At 43.9% G+C, this 24,082-nt stretch overlaps 1 protein-coding gene across 1 annotated transcript in view; it reads right to left on the reverse strand.

Annotated features, from left to right (window-relative positions):
• Positions 1-23,608, reverse strand: part of IPMK (inositol polyphosphate multikinase) — a 34,204-nt gene extending 10,596 nt beyond the window's left edge. Inside the window, exons 1-4 of the mRNA XM_066554335.1 lie at positions 23,383-23,608; positions 19,163-19,248; positions 6,093-6,189; positions 3,058-3,230 (exon numbers count right to left, since the gene is read on the reverse strand). Of these exons, the coding sequence (XP_066410432.1) occupies positions 3,058-3,230; positions 6,093-6,189; positions 19,163-19,248; positions 23,383-23,608 (582 nt within the window). The remainder of the gene's footprint in view (positions 1-3,057; positions 3,231-6,092; positions 6,190-19,162; positions 19,249-23,382) is intronic.
• Between the last annotated feature and the right edge of the window lie 474 nt (positions 23,609-24,082).

The following is a 24,082-nucleotide window of genomic DNA, read 5'->3' on the forward strand; positions in this document are numbered from 1 at the left end:
TTCTGGTAATTTTTCAGTCTAGAAGAATCTGAACAGTAGATGCAAAATTTAATACTTTTATGACTTCCCTCCTAAATCTTGTTACTAGCAGATCAGAGCTTGGGAAAATTACCACAATACTAGACAGAGTTCATAAAAACCTCATAAAATAGAATCAGTTACAGTCTATTTCTGCAGGAAAATATCCTGCAGAATCATGTGCTACAGATTAGAAAATTCACTTGTAAAACCAGCTTTGATTATTATACATTACTGCCTGCATGTTCATAGGCACAAACAATAGAAGTCAATGATGGATTATAATGTTAAAATTACATAATCACCAGTTTGTGCTTTAAAAAAGCATTTCAGAAATATTTTGGAGTAAGTGAGATTGCAATCGATGCCCTGGAAACAAAAGGAAATCTGCAGAAACTGTGGATTCCAAAGGACTGTGAATCTGAAATGAGAGCACAGCCCACACATGGTGCTTGCACTCAACAGCAGGCAAATGCTCTGTATTTAACATTGCCTGTGCTGCAAAGAGATTTCTTACCTGTTTGCATGTCTGCTACTGAAATCGTATTATAATTTGTATTTTTGATATTGCCACAGTACCTGAGACTTCCAACTTCTATGCAAACTCTAACAACTTCCATAACCAATCATGTCCACTCTGACAGAACCCCAGAATGATCTGGTTTCAAAGGGACCCAGTTCCAATCCCCTGCCATGGGCAGGGACATGTTTCACCAAACCAGGCTGCTCCATGTCCTGTCCAACCTGGCCTTGGACACTTCAGGGGTCCAGGGGCAGCTGCTAAAGAAAGCAACTTCTCCACTAAGTACAGAATTGTGGTTTTAAACAAGGTTATTAAAATAACTGTGCTTCCTACATGTGTTTCCATGCATTTATTCTGTCTATTCAGTGTGTTAAGCTAAATACAGATCAAATGCCAGAAGTGTGTACATAAATTAATGCTGGGCTAGACAGGAGACTCCTATTTTTAAGGACACACCACACATTTTATATATGAACAGATGACTGCTTGTTTACCAGTGCATAAGAAAAAGCTGTTTCAATAGCCTTTTGGGTAAAAATACACTGTCAATAGATTTTGGGCTAAAACCCCCACCTATAACACTTTTTTGCTTCTATCTCTTCATGACAATTTATACAATGGGTGCTTTAGAAAAAGCACAGCTCTGTTCTCTGTCTTTCCTGGCCCTCTCCTTCTTGGCCTTGTAAAAATTTACCACACAAGCCCACCTCCCTGTTAAAAAAACCACTGAAAGGAGAAATTACAGCCAAACCCCTGAAGTTCTTTGTTACATCATGTTTTGTCCAGTGAACAGGAACAACCCTCATCCAGCAGGTGAGCTGTTCTGGGCAGTACATATCTGTGTAGGAGTGTTTTATAGCACGGCCAGAATGTTGCAAAAATAAAGCAAGCACAGAGAACAGCCCATAACCAAGAGGCAGAAAACATGCCTTGTGAATTAGGACTTGGCCAAGTGCTGTGTGAGGGCAGGAGGAACTTTCTCAATTCTATGTGGAAAACAACTTCCAACATGTAACTGGGTTCCAAAGGCAAAAATCCAAATCTAATCTAGTTAAACACTGGATGGAAAACTGCACTACTTGGGAGAATCATCATTATACACCCAGTCTGAAATAGGGGATTGAAAAAAATTCTGCAGCAGGACAAAGGCACAAATGAGTGACACTGTTAGAAACAATAGTCACAAGCACACCACAGAAGCAATCAATCATTCCTTTTGCACTGTCATCAAACTTAGGACATGAAGCACATTGTTTTACCAATGAGATAAGAAAGGTTACATAATGACATCAACCCAATCCAAAGCTATAATCTCTAACCTTCCTTTTCCATCCAAACTGCTTGGCTGTTTTTTGACTTAACTCCCACATTCTTGCTCACAGGCTTACATAATTACTACTCCTGACCACTATAATTTATATAGCAGCTTATCTCAAGGCAGAGTGAAGGGCTGGGAGGCTGGGCAGCTCTGCACAAAACATTACAGAGATATTAGAATCATCTTGAACAATGGTGCAATCTGGCTGCTGTTGCTATTGAACAGCAAAGAGGAAGCTTATCAAAGTCTCCAGCCATTTATGCTGTACAGCTTGAGGAGCCCTTGAGGCTTTGTGTATGAGAAGAAAAACAAAAATCCCACATCAAAAAGAAAACTATTCCTGTACGTATCATTGCAGAGAAAACTACTCTTGAATTCCATCAGTGACATCCACACATTTCTCTTACTGAGCCACAAGTGTTCTGTACAGCTTTTCTTTACAGTCAAGTTTTAAAGTAGCCAATATACACCTGCTGACTCTTAGTATTTCTAAGAATACTAAGAGTTAATAGGGACATCTGCATGCCCAGCTGTTCCCTGAGTGTGTAAATATCAAAAAAAGTTTCCTTCTGATGGAAAACCTTTTAAAATGTAAAATTTAAGCAGCTGTTCATGGCTATATGCATCACCTCTGCAAAACATCAGCAGCTGCTCATGGCTATATGCATCACCTCTGAGAGCTTACTTACTCTTCCTTAAATAGAAAAAATATCTAAAATTGTTTTTATTTAAAAGCAGAGTATAAAGATGAAGAATGTTGAAGATACAGCTTATTATTGAATTACTAGAAAGACTGGTTCAGTATGTAAGTCTCTGATATAAACCTGAGAGAATAAAAACACACAAAAATCTGCTTAATAATTTTAAATATCTGTTGTGATGGTGAAGAATTAATTGCAACTACATTCAGTTTTAAATACTGAATATTAGCCCATCTCTTGCACACATATAGAGTGCCCAGGTTGCAAATAGCTTGCCCTAATGGACAAAGACAAGTTAAAGAATTGTTCTGACCCAGGGCCGTGCTTTGGAGCTGATTTCACAGGACAGCTGATCCCAGCACTACCAAGACATTCAGGTAACACTGCATTTATGTGTAACTCCAGAGGATTGCTGTTTGCTAGGAAAACCACTTGCTGTACCTGGTGTGGGACAAGAGGCCTGAGCATGAACTGAAAGTGAAAACAAAAGTCCTTACCCTCATTCCAAGAACCAAAAAGCCAATCTCTTCCATGAGTGGGTACTTGCTGACCTGCTGCTGTATCTTCTCTGCTGAAGCATAGGGGTCATAACTTTTCTGACCTATTTTTACATCCATTATGCAGGGCTTGTTAAACTTACGGGTCACATCTTCCAGTTTTAGATATATATCTGTCAAAAAAACAGAGCTTTTGTTAACAGTGGCTCATAGCAAAATAATTACATAGCTTCTGCTGAGCACCTGTGGAGGAATGTGAAGAGTTTAAGGCTTAGTATCACACGAATTCAAGAGTCAAATTTGTCTCTGAATGCAGGCTAAATCATGGTCACTGACACCCACAAATTCTATTGCTATAAAATCTAAATGCTTTCTTGTTTAGAAAATTGTATACAATTAACATGCATCAACGTAGCATTCAAATTCAAATTATTGCCCAGATAAAATCCCTGAGTAGCTTTTATTAAGTCATTAACATATCACAAAGAGCATTACTAACCACATACAAATGCAAGTCTAGAGCTGTGTGGCTAGTTTTGCAATTCAGTTGATCTCCAGTGTCATTTTAAAAATGAAGAGAACATTTCAGTCCTGGCCTTCAGGGGCTGAACTGCAGATCATTTTGCTTGTTTCTATGCCACTCCCATCTACACTTGTTTCTCATGGCACACCTTTTGGGGAAAATGCTCCTGGAATCCTAGGCTGTCTTTCATCCATTTCTAACAGCCCTTTGGCTGGACTAAGAAACCTCAAAAGTACTTGGAGTGCCTGAAGATTTAAAGGAGTATCTAAACCCTGATAAAAATGATCATTACCAGCATGACCCCCACACCCCCTATCAGAACTCCACAAGGAAATGGAGTCAGCACCCAGCCAGCTCTCAGACAGCTGCAACCACCTCCAGCCCTTGCTAGGACATGGCATAACCAACACAGCCTCAACACTGGCCTCATTCTTTATTTGTGCTTTGTAAATCCACCTGTCACCAGCACAAACATGACGTCTGGTTTTCTTTCCAGTACAGTCTACTCCATAAATGTATCTCTTTGGCTTTAATGCAGTTTGAACACAAAAAACCATTGTATTATACCCCATTCCTGCAGTATGATCTAAAATGGGATTGTGAGAGAAAGCAAAACTAGTTCAAGTTTAAAGAGGCACAAAGTGCCTTGTTTGAAAGCTGTACAGACAGGTAACAAACCAGTCCCAGTCAAGATGAAGGGAACAAGCAACATTTCATTTACACTTAATAAGTAGAAACACTTTGTTAAGGAAAAGAAATAAAAGGGACTTGTACTACTTTTAGTCACTACCACTGGATTGTACAGAGCTGTGAACCCAGAGCCTGCAGAGCAGTGACTGCCAAGGGAAAGGTCAGGCTTCCAATATCAAGGCTGCAGCAAACCTACAAATATATCTTCAATCTACATTTAGGAACAAGGTACACATACACTCTGCTAAACTCCATCATCTGCAGTAAGTTTGATTTCTATCAAGGCTACACAAAGCTCATTAACACTACAGATAACAGAGTTGGAAGTGAAGTGTTTTGGTTGAACTGTTGCCACAGCTTTCTATGAAGAGGACTCATGACAGTGCACAGCCTTTTCAAGAAACAAAACAAACAAAACCGAAAGTTTCTCTTCTTTAAACAGTTATTCCTACTGCCTAAATCTGAATCACTGGGGGGGACCTCCCAAAACCCAGCCCCATGGTGCACAGTGTTTCTGAATCCCCAAAGCAAATGAGCAATGTGTTGAATTACTGTCTCTTGGTTAAACCACATATTTTCACATCTTAAGATCATACTGCAAACAGAAAAAAAATATTTGCAATTGAGAGGGAATATTAAGTGAACTCCATGACACATTAAATTGTGAGGGAAGGAAAAAGCTCTTGGAAGGAAAAAACTCAAGAGCTATTTGAGTTAGTGCCAAATAGGAAAGCATGAAGCTAAATCTGAGCTAAGAAACTGCTGGTACTACCACAATCTTGCTTTCTTGTTTTCCTGTAGATATTACACCATGTCTTTGGATACTGTCCTACTACTTCTTTGAAAAACAAGTCTGTCAAGTGATAGCATAAGCAGAAGAAGACAGAGTTATTTTAAAGGAGCATGGCATCTAGTTTGGTGCCCATGTATTCAAATAGATTCCATGGCATCCCTTTGTGTGTTCCAGAAGCTCCATTTCCCCAGTGTGAATTAGAAAAGCCCCTGCAAAAAAATCTAGTTTCTAATACAAAAATAACCATTTTCTCTTGAAGAGACAGTCCTCCAGTTGTTCTACCAAAACCACCCTTTTCTTCCTGACTCCCAATGTTATACAAACACAAATTTTAAGACACCAGATCTTTGTTTCATTCAAACCAGTAACAGAGGATGGCAAACAGAACTCCCCACCATGACACCTGCTGAAGCAAGTGGTAAGGCACAGTGATGGGATCCAGCCTCTGGAGAAACAGCAGCAGATTCCAGTCTGAATCCAGATCTAATCCAGATCTAATCCAGCCACCAGACTGCAAATTGGAACCAGTTGCTAGAGGGAATGGCAGTGGGTTCCAATACAAGTCTGCTGCTTTGGGTGGTAAGGCACAGTGATGGGATCCAGCCTCTGGAGAAACAGCAGCAGATTCCAGTCTGAATGCTTCCCCAGCCCCAGAGTACCCATCTTTCTTTTCTTTCACACCCACAAAGTGCTTCTTCCTTTGATCACCTGGCTGCACATGACCATGGAACCAGCCCACTCCTCCACCATGGCCTCACCCAGAGCAGGAGCAATGGGCAATGTCCATCAGGCCCAGCTACTCAGGAAACCTCTGCTGTACAAACAGCCACACCCCATCTACCCTGCAAGGAAGACTCCAAAAATCTAATTCAGCCACCAGACTGCAAACTGGAACCAGTTGTTAGAGGGAATGGCAGTGGGTTCCAATACAAGTCCAAAAAAACCCGACAGAGCTCACAACTGTCAAAAATTAGTCTCCAGAAATGTTTTCCAGGAGGTTGGGATTAAGAGATAAAATTAGAACAGTACCATTTGGTGCAGTAGGTGGTGACCAGACACCGAAGTATTTTGGCAGATATTCCCGCAGCTCCAGAAGAATTCTGTCGCAACAGTCGGAGTCATAAACCTGAAATAAAATAGGGAGGCTTGGAGAGATCATTTTAAACATTCATTTTTGCTGGTGGGGGAGTGAACAAGTAGCTGCATGGTACTTGGCAGCTGGCTGGGGCTAAAACATGACAACTTCCAATTGTCCCATAATTATACTTTCTTACAGTATTTGTTTCCATAAGTCTAAGATATTTACCTTACATTCAAAAAACATACAAGATGAAGATGATAATTATCACAGTCCAACATAAATGAGTGGCATCCTTTCTTTCAAATTTTAAAGTGGCAATGATGCATCAACCCCAAGCACAATTTATGGCTTAACTTGAATAAAAATCTAAACTGTGATTGTTAACTCCAAAGCCTAGCTATTGAAAAAGGTGTTCTCACATTTGCATTCAAGACTGTGTAGGATTACTGCACTGTATTATATATCCAAATCTTTTTAATTTATATCAGGTAAAGTACAGAAGCTCAGACTAGACAGCATTTTCTCATCTTCCTCAAGACAATTCATGCTGTGGGTACATCACACAGACTATGCACAATTCAAATATATTTCTTTTCGTTTGCTTTTAATGCTTTCAACATTTTTTTCAACTTCTTTAGGAAAAACAGTAACAGTTTGGAAACAGCAGCTGGCTTATATTCCTGAAGGAACAACTCTGCAGTTAAAATGAAGCTTTGGATACTATCTGTTAGGGAATTGCATGACTGTTACCCGTTTGCAGCATGCTAAGAGGGTTTCAAAACCATTCCCTTGCCCAGATTCCCCCATCCCACCCAGTGATGTAGATGCAGATATGCAGACATAGGGGATTGCCTCTATCATGCTTCCCCAAGCTTTGTAGACTATAAGATCCATATCCACACCAGGTTACAATGCCTGTCACTGCATTTAGGAGCCATCTCATCCCACTCCCGACAGAGATGTCCCACTTGTGCTGCCATCAGAGTGGTGTCCTTCCCCTCAGCCCTACCATGGCCACACAGCAACACCCAAGGCACTGCACAGTGAGCTGCCATGCTCAGGGTTCTGCTGTCACTGCAGTGCAGCCAGAGCTCACTGCAAAACTGGCAGCAAGGCAAAACAAATATCAGGTGTTAACAGCTCTGCAGACTTGGCTCAGCTCACTGTGTCAGGCCACATTAAACCACACTGGGGGATACCTGCCAATAGCAGCTGCTGTTGGGGGTAATGGGGGGGTAATGCAAAACACAAACCTGTAGTTGTTGTTCATACAGCTAGGGAAAAAAAATAGATCTGAAGTCCACAGGCTATTTTAGAGCATGGAGGCAAGCCTTGGCTCTGCTCACCAGTGCCAGTAACTCGACACAGCACCTCATGCAGCAGCAGTGTTAAAATTAGTTAATGGGAGTTTGTCCTAAATTTAGGTTTCACTGCAAAAATCTCAAATTAGGTGAACTCAAACCACCAGTGTGCTTCTAACAGAGGGACTTCTCCACAGCTAAAGCAGGGCTCTCCTGGCCTTGCACCAGGCACAGTTCTGGCACCCTCCCTCTTAGTGGGCAATGATCAAGAACATGATACACCCATGCTGACTGTGTGCTAGGGTATGGAATCTACCCATTCCTTTAACTTCATTTAACTCATGGTACAGGCCCCATTTAAAAGAAACTAAGGCAAAGGGCTGAATCCTGAAAGCTCCAAGTAGACAAATATGTGCACAGTGTATTGCAAAACTCTGGGGTACACCCAACACCACACCCTCTGCCACTACTGTTGCTATCTTTAAGTACAGAGAAGCTGCTGGGTGTGTACCTTTAGAGTCACAGTGTCACATCACAGGGCACTGACCTCTCTTCACATGTCAGGGTTTGACAAGCTGGCATGACCACTGAGGATGACATAATTGTATGTGTAAGTCCAGTTTCCCCTCACTTCAGCATAAGCTGGTGTGCTGCTAACTGTGCTCTAAGATGAAAACCTTGCTTGCCCCTGTGGTCAGTGCATTTATGCAACATTTCCTCACTGAGCCTCGGGGGGTGCCAGCAGAGGACAGTGCTTTCTCCAGAAGACTGCAGTGTAGTTTGATCTTACTGGTTTAAGGAAAAAGAGAAGAAGCTAAGGGTGGAAGAGAGGGGAAGATGAGCAGCAGGGAGATGCTGAGGCCCAGCCCTGATCCCTGCTCTCTCTGCTAACAGCTCAGACAGCTCTGCAGGCAGCACTTGCTGGGCCAGCACTCCAAGCACTGACTGGTGCCATTACTCCATGCTGTACACAAGTAGTACAAACCTAGTTTTTGTTTACTGTGGTAGCTTATGATCATAGCACTTGACATCCAAGGTAGGGCACTCCACTGCACTAAAGGAACACTAATGCTCTTTTCCCAGATGAGTTTGAGGAGATCTGAGAGGCAGAAAGCATCATATCTTTTACATGGAAGCAAGTGCGTATCAACAGGTCAGGACCAAGAGGAGCAATGGAAACCAAAAGTGCAACAGACAACAAGGAGAAACACTGAATGCAACTGAAAAAATAGGCAAACATAGTAACTCATTTACTCATTTACTTGATTTATTAGCAAAAGATTCTGAGAAAGTGGAATGTCAGGAGACCACTTTGGTTTTTTTAAGAGACAGGACCCTTTAAAAAGTAAGTCAACATTAGGCCATTAAACTTAGCAATTTAGCAAATTGCAAGTAAACTTAGCAAGTAATTATGAGTAAGTTCCTGTGTATTTCAAATAGCAGGATACAACAAAGATACTCAGATAATTTATAATGGGGTGCAATAGCCCAAAGTTGAGACAAAATGGGAAAAAGAGCTCCAGAAGCAGAACTCCCAATAATGCATTTTTCAGTATCACTACTTTGACATAACAGAACTAACTGCATTACTTCTGTCTCTCAAGAAGTTATCTTGCTCTCAGAACCAGTAAGAAACTCCCCTCATAACTCTGACATAACATTTACAAGGCACTTATTTGACCTTAATATAGACCTCAATCTTAGCCTGTAATGTATTCACATGTCAAACAAGAATAAGCACTCAATTAAGAAAGATCAGAGGAAGTCATTTGGTGTAGGCAAAGCAACAAAACCAGACATTTCAGGAATTATGCTCATTCCTGTGCAGGACAGAACCACTTCTGTTCATTAGAACTGGGCCTCATGAGCAGTACACACGTCATGGGCATTTGTTCTCATTTCATACAACCTGGCAGCAAGCACAGAACACCAAATATAAATGTAAACATAATAAAACCATCCCTAAAGCTACAGGAAATCTACCATGCACCTCATGCCCCAAAAGGTATTGCTACCAGTACTGCTGGAAGATCCTGAAAAATGCAGGTTATCACTCATCTCAGGAAATCCTTAATAAATAAACCATTAGATTTTTACTTATATCAGCAATATTCCAATTTTACTTCAAGAAACAGTGAACAGTGCTTTTTTTTTTTAATGTAACAGTGGATGTCCATCTCTCCAGCCAACACTGACAAATACAAGCAATTTAATTTCTGTGTTAGCATATCTAACATCTTTATCCAATAAATCAAGAAATGTAAAACAACTCTATGCCAGCTCAGCCTGAGGAGTTATCCCTTCTACACATCACAGGCTAAATTCTTCCAATAGCACAGACTGGAGACATAAAATGTCCCCAGAAAAGCAAGTAAATAGGATGCTGACATTTGGAGGGCTCACAGCATGACCATTACAAAGGACAGCCACTAACTCATAGGAGGAACATGCTCCAGATATGTTCAGTGGCAGCTCAGATTAACAGACACCATGAAGTCATAATTTCCAGTCATGCAGGATTTTTAATTCTGAGGCTTATTTATCATCCCTGTTTTAATCCAAAGTACACTCTGGGGTTTCCTGTAACAGATTCATCTGCTTTTAATGCAAAGAGGGACTGCTCAGGACAATGGGAATGTTCTTCTCCTTATTTAAAACACAACACTCAGAGCTTTTTCTAAAGAGTAGCTAATGACTTAAATGATAGAGGGAAGGTAAAACAAGTGTTTAAATTTCAACAGGAAACCAGTTCTAGCAGTACAGACCTGCCCTGAAATGTCCTGATGAAAAAATACCACTTTGACAGAAAAGTAATCTATAGAGAACCTTCTAAAGTACATTCACGAGCTAGTTTAAAAGAACATGTACTTGAAAGCTATTTGAGTGGGAAACTAAGTGTCAGAGCAGGCATATCAATCTGAAGTGTCACCTTTCTTTGCTGCCAGCTATCATAAACTGTCCCTAAGGGCAGCAGCACTACAGCCTGCAGAGTCTCAGATTACACAGCCAGCTGCCAACATCAGGCAGAGAATTCACTGTCCACCGTAGGATTTGAGACTTTTTTTGAGCTGTTAATGCAGCTAAGTCATACCCTTAAATTAGCAAATGTAAGATTTACAGATGCTAGGGCAACCTCAATTCCCTCTTCCATTGGGTATGTATTATATCACAGACTTTAATTACCTGAGCACACACTGCATTTCCCTCCAGACTCTTACATCAGCCAGTTACACCAGGCAAGTGCAAGGGTCAAAAAAACGAGGTTGATTTTAGCAATTCATATCTGCTTGGTTCTACAACTCAGACAGCCCTGGGTTTTTTCTGAAGTGATACCATCATGGTTTGAGTTGTGTCCACAGAACCTGTTTCCACAAAAATCACTGTCACTGAGCCAGCTCTGCTTACATTCACAATCTCATACCACAAGAACTTCAGAAGTTAAATATTTATGAATGTTGTTACATTAAATACTACCATAGCAAATTGCTCCATTTACTGTCTAATATGCAGCCATATTAATGAAATTGCAATCACTCACTGAAAATACACAGGGAGCGCTCCCTGCCAGCTCATGGTGAGTTTTTCAACAACCACCATCCCCAAGTCCTTCTCCCAGGGCTGCTCTCAATCCCTTCTCTTCCCAGGCTGTTGGTGTGTCTGGGATTGCAGGGCAGGACCCTGCACTTCTCGTGCTGAGCTCCATGAGGTTCCACTGGCCCACTTCTCAAGCCTGTCAGGGTTCCCCAGGATAGCCTCCCTTCCCTCAAGTACATCATCAGTGACAACATTGCAAGCCTGTCTGGGTACTTTTTAAATCTGGAAACTAGAATTCTTTTTGGAGACTGAATTTATTTTGTTTTTCTTTCAACTAGACAACCTACACTTTCCTCATTCTGTCAGTTCACCAACCATATCTTACTTTTAAATGAACTTATAATGAGAAAGTATTTTCTGTCTAACACTAACATGTATTAGGAAGTTGATCCATATTCTAAAACATTCATAATTAAAGTCTAAACAGTATTTGATCCAGGCTGAAAAAGCACTTGCATGACCCTCCAGCAGAGCAGGAGCACTTTGCTGGGTCTTAATTCAATTTAACATACTGTGTACTTTACAACTATGCATTTTCACTTTATTTCCAAACAGATCTACTCTTGGTAAGGAATATTCCTCAAAATCAGGTTGCTAAGAGAACTGGATTTTTTTTCCTGCTTATTTGCATAGACTACAGACTACTCAGTCTGTTCCCAACTCCACCCAGTAGTTCCATAATTGCATCAAATTGCAATAATGGCCTTTTACTGTCTCCCTTTTTAAAGGGTTTCCTAGATTGATTAAAGTGGGTTGTAGTTTATTCTGTGATACACAATCCTCAAAGAGCATGGGAAACAGACACTCACCAGATCCTCCTAGGTTAACTTTCTACTGTGTGGTGTGCTTCTTCCAAACTGGTTTTTGCTGCAGAGTGCAAGAACCACAAAAATCTGCCCTATTTTCCAAGTCCTACTGCCCAGTCATTTAATAGCGAAGTACAAAAAAAATTATTTATAGAGTCGTAGTAAGAACTCAGCAGATTCTTACAGCTACATTTCATCTTTCATCTCTCTTAGACAACTCCTCATGTGAAAAAATATCTGAATTCCAGCTGCCAGTATTTCACAATTTTATCAAAACACCATTTTCTTCTCATTAGTTAAGAATTTCTATGTGTCTTTGCTTTTATTACCAATGCCCAGGCTCATGGTTAAGAAGCAACTTCACACGCTGGTTTGCTCATTTCCCCAGCAAAAGAGGATCCCTTCTAGAAAATTCCTGAGCAGAGGAGTGATGCTGAGGGCAGGAGTGAACTGCATCAGAACATGCTCACTGTGTTTGCCAACAGGTAATTTGGACACTTCAGGACCAGTATCTCAATGTGGCAGATCCAGATGTACCAGAGTGAGGCACAGCCAAAGATCCTTTGGAGCTACAGCTCCAAATGCAGCAGTGATGAAAGGCATGGGCAAGGCATTGCTTCTCCAAAATAAGATGTTAAGAAAAGCAGGCATCCTGTATTTATGTCCATACAAGACTGAAAATCAAACCGCTAGCCAGAGACGTGATCACAGGATAAGGATATTTTAGTACACAACAGCAGCACAATGGCCATCATCCACTCCTTTTTCAGCCAAGGATTATCATCTAAATCAAGAGTACAAAAGCACTTCACTGAGCTTACAAAACTGGGTAACTTATCCTGAAACAAGACGTACTTTGCCTCCCCAGCCCCTTTCCTTTCCTGTCAGTAGCAGAGAACAGTTTATGGAACACAGGCTGCCTTCTCATGATTTATGCTATATCAGCTTCAAGGGAGCTGAGCCTTATGACTCAGTTCTTGCAACTCTGTGCAAATTCAGGCCAAAACCCATCTTTCAGACTGCTGGCTTCATTTTATGCCATTTGAGGGGGTGGGGAATCACCACAAGTCTTCCGCACTGCCTGAAGCTGCTGGAATACTAATTAAAATGAGTAAGAAAAGAAGCAAGCATTGATCAGGAATGAAAAGACATAGCCCAGGAGCTGCAGCAGGTTATTGAAAACAAAATAATTAAAACAGTAAGGAAAAGATTACTGCTGATGGTCCAAAGGGGCACAACTCCTGAACATTGCTTCTCTGTAACCCCAGAAGCACAAGGAACTGCGGCTTCAGAAATATTAACATAACTGGGTTTCAGTAACACATTACCCCCTGGTTACAAACTCAAAGACTGACTGTTACAAAAGACAGCAAAAGTTGCACAAACAATATCCATCCTGCCTGGTATCAGGCTGTAAAATAAGCTAGTGAGTTATGAGGGAAAGCAAAACAAACACAGGTCACTGCCCTATGGAAACTGCATTTCAATGCATCCAAAGGAAGCCTCAGAACAATTGTGTAGGCAACCACAAAACCATTCCTTCCTAGCTTTCAAGTGCCTAACTCTCACCTCACCATTGTAAATCTCTTTCACATGTTGGAGCTATTTGTGTCTCCTGTATCCTGGCTTTGTTTTTAGGACATGTAACAAGAGTGAAAAACATTTTCTGCTATCTCCACTGGTAACAACTTCCTTGCATTCAGATTCAATGTCAGCAGGACTCAAACCTGAACTGCTACAGCAGTTAACAGAGCCATCACTAAGTGGGCAGGGTGGAAGATTTGTTAACAAGAACATTAGCTGAATTATCTTTTCACAATGTTGTGCAGTTAATCATCTCCCTTGGTCCACAAGCATTGGCCAAAGGTAGGAGTTACCAGAGCTGAGCTGGGACAACCCTGTCCACCTTTTCAATCCAACTTCCCAAAATCTGTCCCTTGCACCTGGGACAGAACTCTGAGAATTTGGGTACAACTTGCATTACAATAGCCTTGGAAACCTTGTACCATTGCAGCAATGTTGTCTGGAGGCATGGCATGGCAACACCACTAGAACCAGCTGTGACAATTCTGATGTACAGCCAACAGGGAAAAAGAAAAAGAAAAAGGTACCTACTGGAAGCTGCCCAAGCTGCAGGAGCTTTCCCAGGACAGTTTTCAGCAGGTAGCAGGAGGGAAAAGTGTACTACACATCCCCCAAGTGTCACACAGTCACCACAGGCAAACTGAAGGGTAATTCTAATAAAAGTTTACAGGAACATTTATTGATCTGTTAAGCATAAAATCCCAGTTTATTAGCTGTTCCACTGGCAAACTTTACATTTCAGTAAGCCATGGTCAGAAAAGTTACAGACAGTAACAAGTTTACAGCAGCACTGAGTGAAAGCCAAGATCAGAAGTCAGAGTAGACATTTCCAAACAGTTCAGCAACCTTGTTCCACTGAACATTAAGAAACACTCCATCTCTTCATGCTTAACACACAGCCTGTAGGAAACCAGTCACAAAGATAACAATTGTAAATTCTCTCTTGCTCAGTTTTCATGGAAGCACAGAATGGTTTGGGTTAGAAGGGACCTTAAAGACCATCTTGTTCCATCCCCCTGGTATGGGCAGGGACACCTTCCACTGTCCCAGGTTACTCCAAGCCCTCTCCAACCTGGCCTTGGACACTTCCAGGGACAGGGCAGCCACAGCTGCTCTGGGCACCCTGTGCCAGGGCCTCACCACCCTCACAGGGGAGAATTTCCTCCCAATATCCCATCTAACCCTGCCCTCTGGCAGTGGGAAGCTCAAGGCCCTTGTCCAAATTCCCTCTCCAGGCTCTCTTCGAGCCCTTTTAGGAAGAGGCTCTGAGCTCTCCCCAGAGCCTTTTCTTCTCCAGGCTGAACAACCCCAATTCTCCCAGCCTTTCCTCACAACAGAGGTGCTCCAGCCCTCCCATCACCCTGCGGCCTCCTCTGGACTCAAAGAGCTCCATGTCCTTCCTGTGCTGGGGACCCCAGTGCTGGAGGCAGCTCTGCAGATGGGGTCTCACCTGAGCTGGGCAGCATCCCCTCCTTCCAGCCCAATCTCCCTTTTAGTGCCCACAAAAGCAGCTGCCCTGTTGAAGGCTTGGCATTCCAGCATCCTCCCTCTCCTACAGGACATCAGTTTGTGCAATGCTGCATTCCTGCCATGACAAACAGCAAAGCCCCGTGCTGGAGAGCTCTGAAATGCAAAGGCAGAGCTGCTCTAGCACAGAGTGCTCTGGAGCACAGCCTGCTGTGCCTGGGACAGGAGCCCCACACCCAGCTGAGCACTGGGTTATCTCATCTCACACAGAAACTTGTTCAAAGGACACTGTCCTCACATTTTTCAACTCACCTGGTGCAACAGATCACTGTAGGAGTGCTGATAGGTTTCCTCCTTGTATCAACAGTGCTGAACTAAATCAGAGCATTTCAGCATGGATAAATGAGCCCTGGCATAAATCAGGCTGAAGCCAAATCCCAAAACACACTGAGGAGCAGGCTACTTCTATGGATTTCTCAGCATGCTTGCATAGGCAGCCTACCATACATAAGCTCACACTGCCTTTTACCAATTTAGTCTCTCTAACTGAAAAGACTACATTTTCAACCAACACTATTTCCCTGTTCCCACATCCCTGTATATTGCTCCCTCCCAAAACCCCTTTAAAAGAAGTCCTTTGGAGCACCTCCACCTACACAGAGCATTGCCATTACACAGAAACAACTGATCAGCAGTGCAGATAGCCCTTAAATAAACACCACCCTTATGCCTCAATTAGTTTCATTCCCTTGTTGCTCATACCTATTGAAAACAACGTATTTTGTAGCTATTCAAGGTTAAAAAACCTGGTATTTTTCTCACACAGATAAGGGTACCAGAATATCAAGTAAAACACGCCATGGTTGTGCAGGCAATGTTTTTAAGGGGTTCATGCCCTCAGGTACAGCAAGGGAGTTTGCAGAAACAGAATTAAAACATTCTTATTTTGATTAGATAATTACCCAGATTTACAAACCTCAAGAGCAAGTGGACATTACAGCTACAAAGTCACTGTATGTGAGAAGTTAAGCAGTGCACAGTAAGCTATTAACAAACCAGTTAAGCTATTAACAAACAGCTCATTGTTTTACTATGTTTATCATAGAAGGCATTCATGATAATCTTATCATGCTCTGTTTTTCCCCTCCCTCATAACACATGGCAAGCCCCTTCCCTAGCAGTAGAGAATGAGACATAGTGCTCTAGTAGATAAAAGTTTAATTGGTGAAATCATTCTCTTACAAAAAAAAACTCTTTTTTTTTTTTTGACTGCTAAAGGTAAAACAGTAAATGAAGAAAACAGAAAGGTAACCTGGCAGCAGCCTGACTAGGAATTACTTCAGCAATTTTCCAGATTTGACAGAGACCTGTAAAATTGTTCCAAACTTCAGCTGCCACCTGCTTCTGAGCAAGTTTTGGACCACTCACTAGTACTTTGCAGTACATGTTTTCCTCAAGTTTCCATTCCAAAATGGAAGCCCATTTTGTTTGGGCTCTACTGGTAAGTACTTAGCACCATGCTCAACAGAAAAAAAGCCACCAATAACAAGGGAAAAAACATCTGATTCACTGACAGACTTCTACCTCTATCATGTTCACTCATCAGGCTGCAAGCAAATCCAGCAGCTTCAGAAAAGGAGACTTTCTTGGTCCAAACAGAAGATAATATCCACCTGGTACCACATTAAATATATCAGAGTTCCAGTCAAACTTGTCCCCTAATGCCTCATTATCATCTATCACGACACATTCCCTGCAGCCTTCAGCTGCCAAGTGCTAGGGCTGCTCACTGAAATACCATTTCCTGCTTCTTGGAAGAACTTCTGCTTCAGATCTGCCATAGCTGCTCTCCAGCTGACTCATGCAGCTGAAACTGAGACATGCTCCCCTTCTTGCTACCATAAACTGTAGAGCTTCTCAGTTACTTCACATGAGGAGGTGTGCTGCTCCAGAAGGAGAAATTCCTCCCCTTGTTTCTGACCCAGGTACTGGGGCACTAATTTTCATGCATGCTAGTATAAAGTGGGATGCAAAGGGAGCAATAAACTCAGATACCTACACACAAACAGTTCTAAGCACATATGAAAAAACAGGAGCAGAAATTTTAAAAAAATGTCACAATTAATCCACATATGCTGTTGGACAACCACCTGCTTTGATCTTGCCAACCAACCTGCTGTTTTGCTCTGACAAAGGGAGAGCTTGGGACTCATCAGGCTTATTTCACTTGTTTCACTTCTGCACTGTTTCTCACTATCTCCTGTACATGGCCACCTTTTAAAGAACTCCCTGTCTCAAGGAGCAGTAAAATTATCCTTCTCTTCATCTCTGGAGTGATAATATTTCTGATTACAGCCCACAAGATGGGCTGAACTCAGCCACCAAAGAAGCACCAACAACAGCCTTGCTGTTGTTCCCATTGCTTGTCAGCTTAGTCCCCTAAACTGCCAGAACACTACCAAAACAAGGGAGTTTTGCCATCTTTTAAATAGGTCAAATTAGCTCATAAATGTCCAAAAAGCACCATCATAGTACAAGGTAAATGGCAGAAACTGGAAGAAAGGCATTTATTTCCCTTTTGGCAACATTGAGCTATTGGACCAGCTCAAGCTGCACGTGTACCCTAACCTGAACCTCCCAACCCAAAGCAATTTTCATCCTATATGATAATATCTAGTGCTTAGATGTCTAAATCCACATGACACAGCTCTTGCCTGAGAGTAAACATGATAGCAGGTAATCACTGAAGAGCAACAACTCTCCAAGACCTTTCTCCTGTACTTTCACCACCACAATATACATGGATGTGCTCTCCTTCCCTCCTCCCACTAAAAAGGCCTCCTAGTCCACACACAACTAACCATGTCTACACCTTTCCCTTTCTCTGTTATTTTATGGCTTACAACCAACAAAATTCAGTGCTTGAAGCAACCCAGCAAAGCCTTAGGAGACAGAACAGAAGCTTACTCTGCAATTTACCAGCATTGGGACCTGGTTCTCCACAGCACAGTAACAAGCACACGGACACAGACACCCCCTCCTCAAAGACTCTGCCAGGGTCCTGCTCACAACTTGTCACATGAGTCTAAGCTTAAACAGGCAAATTTATCAAGTCTCTGATGTGAAGAGTTCATGTGCAAGCAATGCCTGAACTAACCCCTCTTACCTGCTGGCTGTAGGCAGGGACAGAATGTTACTGTCTCTGCCTGAGGATTTCACAGCACAGTAGGCAGCCTGGTGCCCAAAGGAGTCTGTTCAAGCTTCCTCCTTCTACTCAAGTTACCAGTCAGGCTGAGTGGCATATTTCTTAACCTCATCTCAATGAGAGTCACAGAGAAACTCAGAAAAATATTTACATTTAACTGACTCCTAGTAAGTCAAGACTACTGTCCTGCCTCATCATGAGAAATATCAAATAATGCTAGTATGCAAACACACTGTTCACCTAAAGCACCTTGCTTTGTTTGTGTGAGACATTTTCATGAAATCTGCAAGGTCTTTTGGTAACTTAAATAAATATTCTTTTAGGGAAAAAGAAACCTACCAACCTAAATCCAGGCCAAACACCACAACAGGCAGAGGGTCTCAAGACTCCTCTTACACCAAGCATGAAGACTTTAATACCTTTTTGTACCTAATAAACCATGGAGAGGCATGGCACATCAATCTGACACACAAAAACCACATGACAGACTGTCACAGGCAGGTAGGACAGAGCAGGCTCTACAAACTGGTCACAGGAAAGGAAGAGCTTTCCTGGTCTGCACTTGTTAAAGCTACTGATAAAGCAAGCTGAAGATAAGCAATAGGAAAAATGCAACAATTGAAGTTAAAATAGCTTGAGAGGTTTGATATTTATTGAGTTTTTAAAGGAGCTGAGTTTTAATACAGTGAACAGAGCAATACTTCTAGCAGTAAACCAGGCTAGGAAGCATAAAACATGCTAAATTTAGATGTAAGCACTTTTGAGAGACTTATGTGAGACAGCTGGGATCAAACATACAACCCTTTAAACATAGACAGGAGATAAGGCTTTTCAGTAAAATCTTAGATGCTGTGGAAGTCTGCTATCCTATCAACAAATAAGCAAGCTTAAATCCTGTGAGTGAAGTAGGTCTGACATGCAAGGAGCAGAAAGTTCCAGAGAGCACCCAGATACCATGGCAGGGGATTTAGGCTGCACTTTCCCAACTGCAAGGACAAGGATGTACTTCTCCAGGAAGCACAGCCCTCATTCCAGCCTCCCCCACACTGTGGGACCCTCACCTTGTTGTAGAACTCCTGCTCCCTGGGACCACGAGGTGGTGGCTGCAGCTGCTTCAGGACAGTTCCATCTGGATGCTGCAGTATGCCTAGAAGAGAAGCATTTCCTTCAGGGCTCAGTTTGAAAAGGTACAGCTTTCTTTTTGCCTTTTTTTTTTCCCCCCAGAAATAGTGACTTCACCATCAAGGACAGCCTATTGAAAAGCTGCACTGTTTCCACTGCACACATAGTAGAGACAAAATTATCAGCTCCAACACATAACCCTTAGCAGAGGTTTGCTTGCATTCCTCTTATTTCTACCCTGAATAATCTCCTGGGTGTAGCTCTGCCCAAGGCCAACACAGTACTGGGATTTAACATTAAAACTTCCACCCCCAAAAACCCCATCATTAACTAAAAGAGATTACACAGACACTCCCTTTTTAAATAATTCATAAATTGTTCTCCAACAATGCCAAGACTTTAAAGGAGTACCACATTGAATGTATTTCTCACTACTAGAACAGAAATAAATGTCCTGTGGATGTACATCTACACTGGTGGCACAGATAGAGTATGTCTCCACTACAAGAAGTAGCATCCCTACAGCACTCCAAGCTATCAGATGCTGCTATTTGTATCACCCATAATTACAGTACAGAATTTCATCTCAGCCAGGCAACACCTCCATCAAGCCTGCACAAAAAAACCCTCCAAAATACCCTCATCAAACAGCCTTATGACTCTCCAGCCACCAGTATTTCTGAATAACTGCAGAAGAAATGCAGCTTAAGTATCTGAGGACGCTCAAGACATGGATGTAGGCAAGAATGGAGAAAAGTAACTGCATCCCTCTGAAATCTGTGCTGTGTTGCACCATTAGATTCAGCAGAAAACAAAAAACCCACTTCTGGAAAAGAATTTTTCTCCTAGGATTCATTTCTAGTTTTTCAGACAGTAATTTATTTTGCTTAGAAGAGTAGAAAAAATGTCAACTATATCCAAAAAAGGTTCTATTTTCAACTGAGAAAATGTGAGAAAACAGAAAAATGAGCCTGGAGCTTTGCATCCCAAAGAGAGTTTGCAGTTCTAACAGCAATTGGGTTTTTCACCCCTCAAAAACCATTATCTACAAATGGCTCTGTTGTGCAGTCTTGGAAACTAAACAAAATTTTTAGAGGTCAAGATATTTACTTGAAAATGACCACCAAACTTAGAATTGTTGTTTCAATAGTTTGCTATGCCAAAGATTTGCTTTTAAAATTTGCACAAAACAGCTCTCAAATCATGTTTCTTGCCTAAAATTGGATTTTAAACACTTTTCAAAACTAGAAAAATATTGCCACACACGTGCAGGCTAGGCTACCACAACATCTTCAAGACACAGCAGCTTGTGTTCCCCCTCCCTGTGCCCTTTCTGCATGTGCTGGAAACCACTCTGCAAAGTGCACCAAATACTTCAATGGCATGTGTTCCATATGTGAATTGTTAACAATCACATTAAAATAAAATAGGTTAAACATTAAAATAGGTTTTAGAACACATGCTCCTCAAAAATCCGCATTTTGCCTTTGATAAGCAGACAACCTACAGAAAGACCAGGCAAAGATTCCTGGAAGCAGAATCCATACACTACTGGGTTTTACATATTATTTGAAGAGTTGAATATAAACTGACATCCAAAGTTCCCTCATTCTCTGCATTCTTGACAGACTAGAACATTTACTGCACTACTCTGTCACTGTGACTGGGGCAAGCCTGAAAACCAGAACCATGTTTCAACATTCACCACAAAGAGGTAAAATCCATAACCTTCCCCTCTGATCTACAAGAAGCACAGATCACCACCACCTGCAGATCATACCAAGAGATGGATGATGGCCATGGGTTTGTTGTAGGCTTCCTGGGATTTTTTCAGCACAGACAGGGAATAGGACCGTTTTAACATATGAAAAAGCAAATTAACATTTCTGAGGAATCAACAGAACTATGCTGAAAATAAGTTCCTCACAAAAGTTCCTCCCTGGCTGTGGATGCAAAGCTTGTTACCACTCTGAAATGAGCAGCAAGTCATTCTGAAGGAGAATGGCCCCTTTAGCTACAGAGCCCCACTACTGGCTTGGGGACCCCCAGCATTTTGCAGGTCCAGGCATCAAACCACAGGCAGGTGCAGGAGGCTCTGTAGGTGACACATCCCACCAGGTGCTGTCTCTCTCTGCCTGCCTAGGGAATTAAGCTACAACCCAAAGTCATTACTTTACTCACTACACACGATTTATCTGGGAAGCATTACTGCACACAACATTCAACAAAAGGGCACTCACAATGCACAGCAGCCTAATGTCTACACATGCAGGCAGAGAGGCTCTGAGAGGCCTTTCTCTGCAAGGCAGTCACAGGGAACAAAGGGGAAAATGAAGGTTATTCAGGAGAAATTTTACTGTGTACTTTTACTAAAAAAAAGTAAAAGTTCCAAATGCTTTGGATACCTTCAAGTCCTCTGTCTGTTTGTATGTGGGAATAGAAGGGAAAATCGAGTTACAAAAATGAGAGCTGTGAGTACCAGAACAGCTTTGGTCTTCACTTCAACATAAAACAGTTTCCAAGATGAGATCATAGACCATGGTGGTGCCTCTGCAGAAAAGTCTTCGTCTTGCCCACGAGATGTAGTGGAGCAAGCTTTACCTAACCCATTACAGTGGCACCCAAAATACAGATGATCACCTGTGCTGTTTGACCTAACTGCACTAAGACTGATGTGCCAAAGGTGAAGCTCTCCCTGACTGAGCCTTTTTTTGCCTGGTCCCACCTCATGCTATGATGTATGAACACGGAACACACACACACACCTTCAAGGACCCAGTGCACCTCCATCTACATTTTATTGCACTGGCTGCAATGGGGCAAGGGACAAGAATTACTTTTCTGTGGAGATTATCAGCAGCAAGACATGCCATGGAAACAGCCTGCAGATAAAACAAACTCATAGCACCCTTAGTGCTGTAATTCCAGTCACTGATGATCTAAAAGGTTCTGAAGTTCAGCCCTTGGCAGGGGCAAAGAGAAGAATGTTTTTTGTTGAGATTATCTGCAGCAAGGCACACCATGGATGCAGGCCCTAGATAAGACAAACTCACAGTGCCATTAGTGCTGTAATTTCAGTCACTGATAGCTGACAGGGTTCTGGCCTATTCAGCAGGGGCAGTTCCTACAGCCAGGGTTCAAAGGCAATATGCCAGCAGGTGCCCATTATAGCTTCTCTCAGAGAGCACACAGCAAGCTAAATGGATGCACACCTTCCATCTGTGCTGAGAGGCAGGAGTTCCCCCAAATGCAAGGTCCTGGAAAGGCGAGAAATGCCATTTGGCAACATGAACTTGGCCACTTGCTTTGGCACTGGCCACTGCCTATGCTAAGAGGCCCCTCCATCAGAAGGGCCAACACCTTACTCCTCACCATGGAGCTAAAACAGACATTTAGAGCTGGAGCAGGCATACTGCATCCTCATGTCTTTGTATTATTAGATCACTTCCTAGCCATTGGCTCTGATTTATCGTCAAATAAACAAGCAAATAACTATAGCTTAGTAATAATTTGCTGAAGTTTCTGGTGGCTACAGGTTCAGGTAGTCCCGTTAGATAAAGCACGTTTCTGACATCTGTTCTCAGAAAACCAGCATGCCGTTACCTGAATCCCCACTTTTAAAAAGGTGCCTGATAAAATGAAGCTGAACGGCAGAAGACAGGTTTAAGGGTGCCCGATAACCACCACGTCCTGACAGACTAATGCCATTTAGGAAAAGCACCAGAAAAATGAAATTTAGCCGAGGTTTCACCGCTCCATCCACGGCCTGTGCGTAGCGGGGAGCTCACCGGCAGCCCCTCCGACCTCCCCGGGGCGGCTCCGGTCCCTCGGCGCTGCCCCAGGCCCAGCCCCGGCCTCCCGCGCTGCTGCGGCCCCTCCGGCGGGCAGGTGCGCCCCGAGCCCGGCGGCGGGAGCTCGGCATGGGCGAGTCCTGCGCTCGGCCCCCGGCGCCGCTCCCGCCTGCACCGACCCTTGCCCCGCCAGCCACAGAGCTGCCCCTTCGCCGCCGGGCCGTGAGGGAACGCGAAGCCAAACCCGCCGGTCACAGCCGGTCTGGGAGAATTCAGCTAAAGGGAGGGTAGGGTGGGGGTGGGAAGAACTCCCTCGCGGGTGTCCCGGCCAGACCCGCCGCCCCCTCCCCGCGCCCGTCGCCGCTCACCGCCTTTATCCTTGCCGTACATGTGCCCGGCCACTTGGTGCGACAGCGGCACGCATCCGTTCAGCGCCCGCCGCCGGCCGCCCCCCGCCGCCGCGGGGCCCGGGGAGGCGCCGAGCACCGGCTGGGCCTCGGCCTCGGCCTCCTCCGTCTCGCCGCGCCCGCCGCCCGCGCAGCACCCGCGCCCGCCCTCGGGGCGCCCCGCCGGCCGCGGGGGCTCCGTGGCCATGTCCCGGCGCTGGGGGGCTGCCGGCGGCGGGCCGGGGGTGGCCGCGCTCTGCCGGCGGCGGCGGCGGCTGCGGCCGGGCCTCAGCGGGCCCTGCGAACCAGGGCGCGGGCGGCGAGGGCCCGCGACTCCATCACCCCGCACCGCGCCGTCCGCCCACCCCGCGCTGGGGCTGGGGCAGCCACGGCCGCCGCCTCGCCCCGCCCCGCCCCGGGCGTGGCTCCGCCCCCGCCGCGGCCCGGCCCGGCCCGGCCCGCAGCGGGACCGCCGCTGTGCTGACGATGACGGTGGCCCTGGTGGCGCCGCGTGGGGCGCGGCCCCGGGAGGAGGTCTCTGCGGGCAGTCCCGGTTCAGCGGCGCTGGAGAAGGGAACGGGGCCCGGCGCAACCGCCCGAGCGGCCCCGAGCCGCAGAGCGGCCACGGAGCCCCAGCCGCGGGTGCCCCGGCCCTGGCTCCCCGCGAGAGCCGGCAGAACCG

Source organism: Molothrus aeneus, chromosome 8 (assembly GCF_037042795.1).
Source record: "Molothrus aeneus isolate 106 chromosome 8, BPBGC_Maene_1.0, whole genome shotgun sequence".
Taxonomy (NCBI): domain Eukaryota; kingdom Metazoa; phylum Chordata; class Aves; order Passeriformes; family Icteridae; genus Molothrus; species Molothrus aeneus.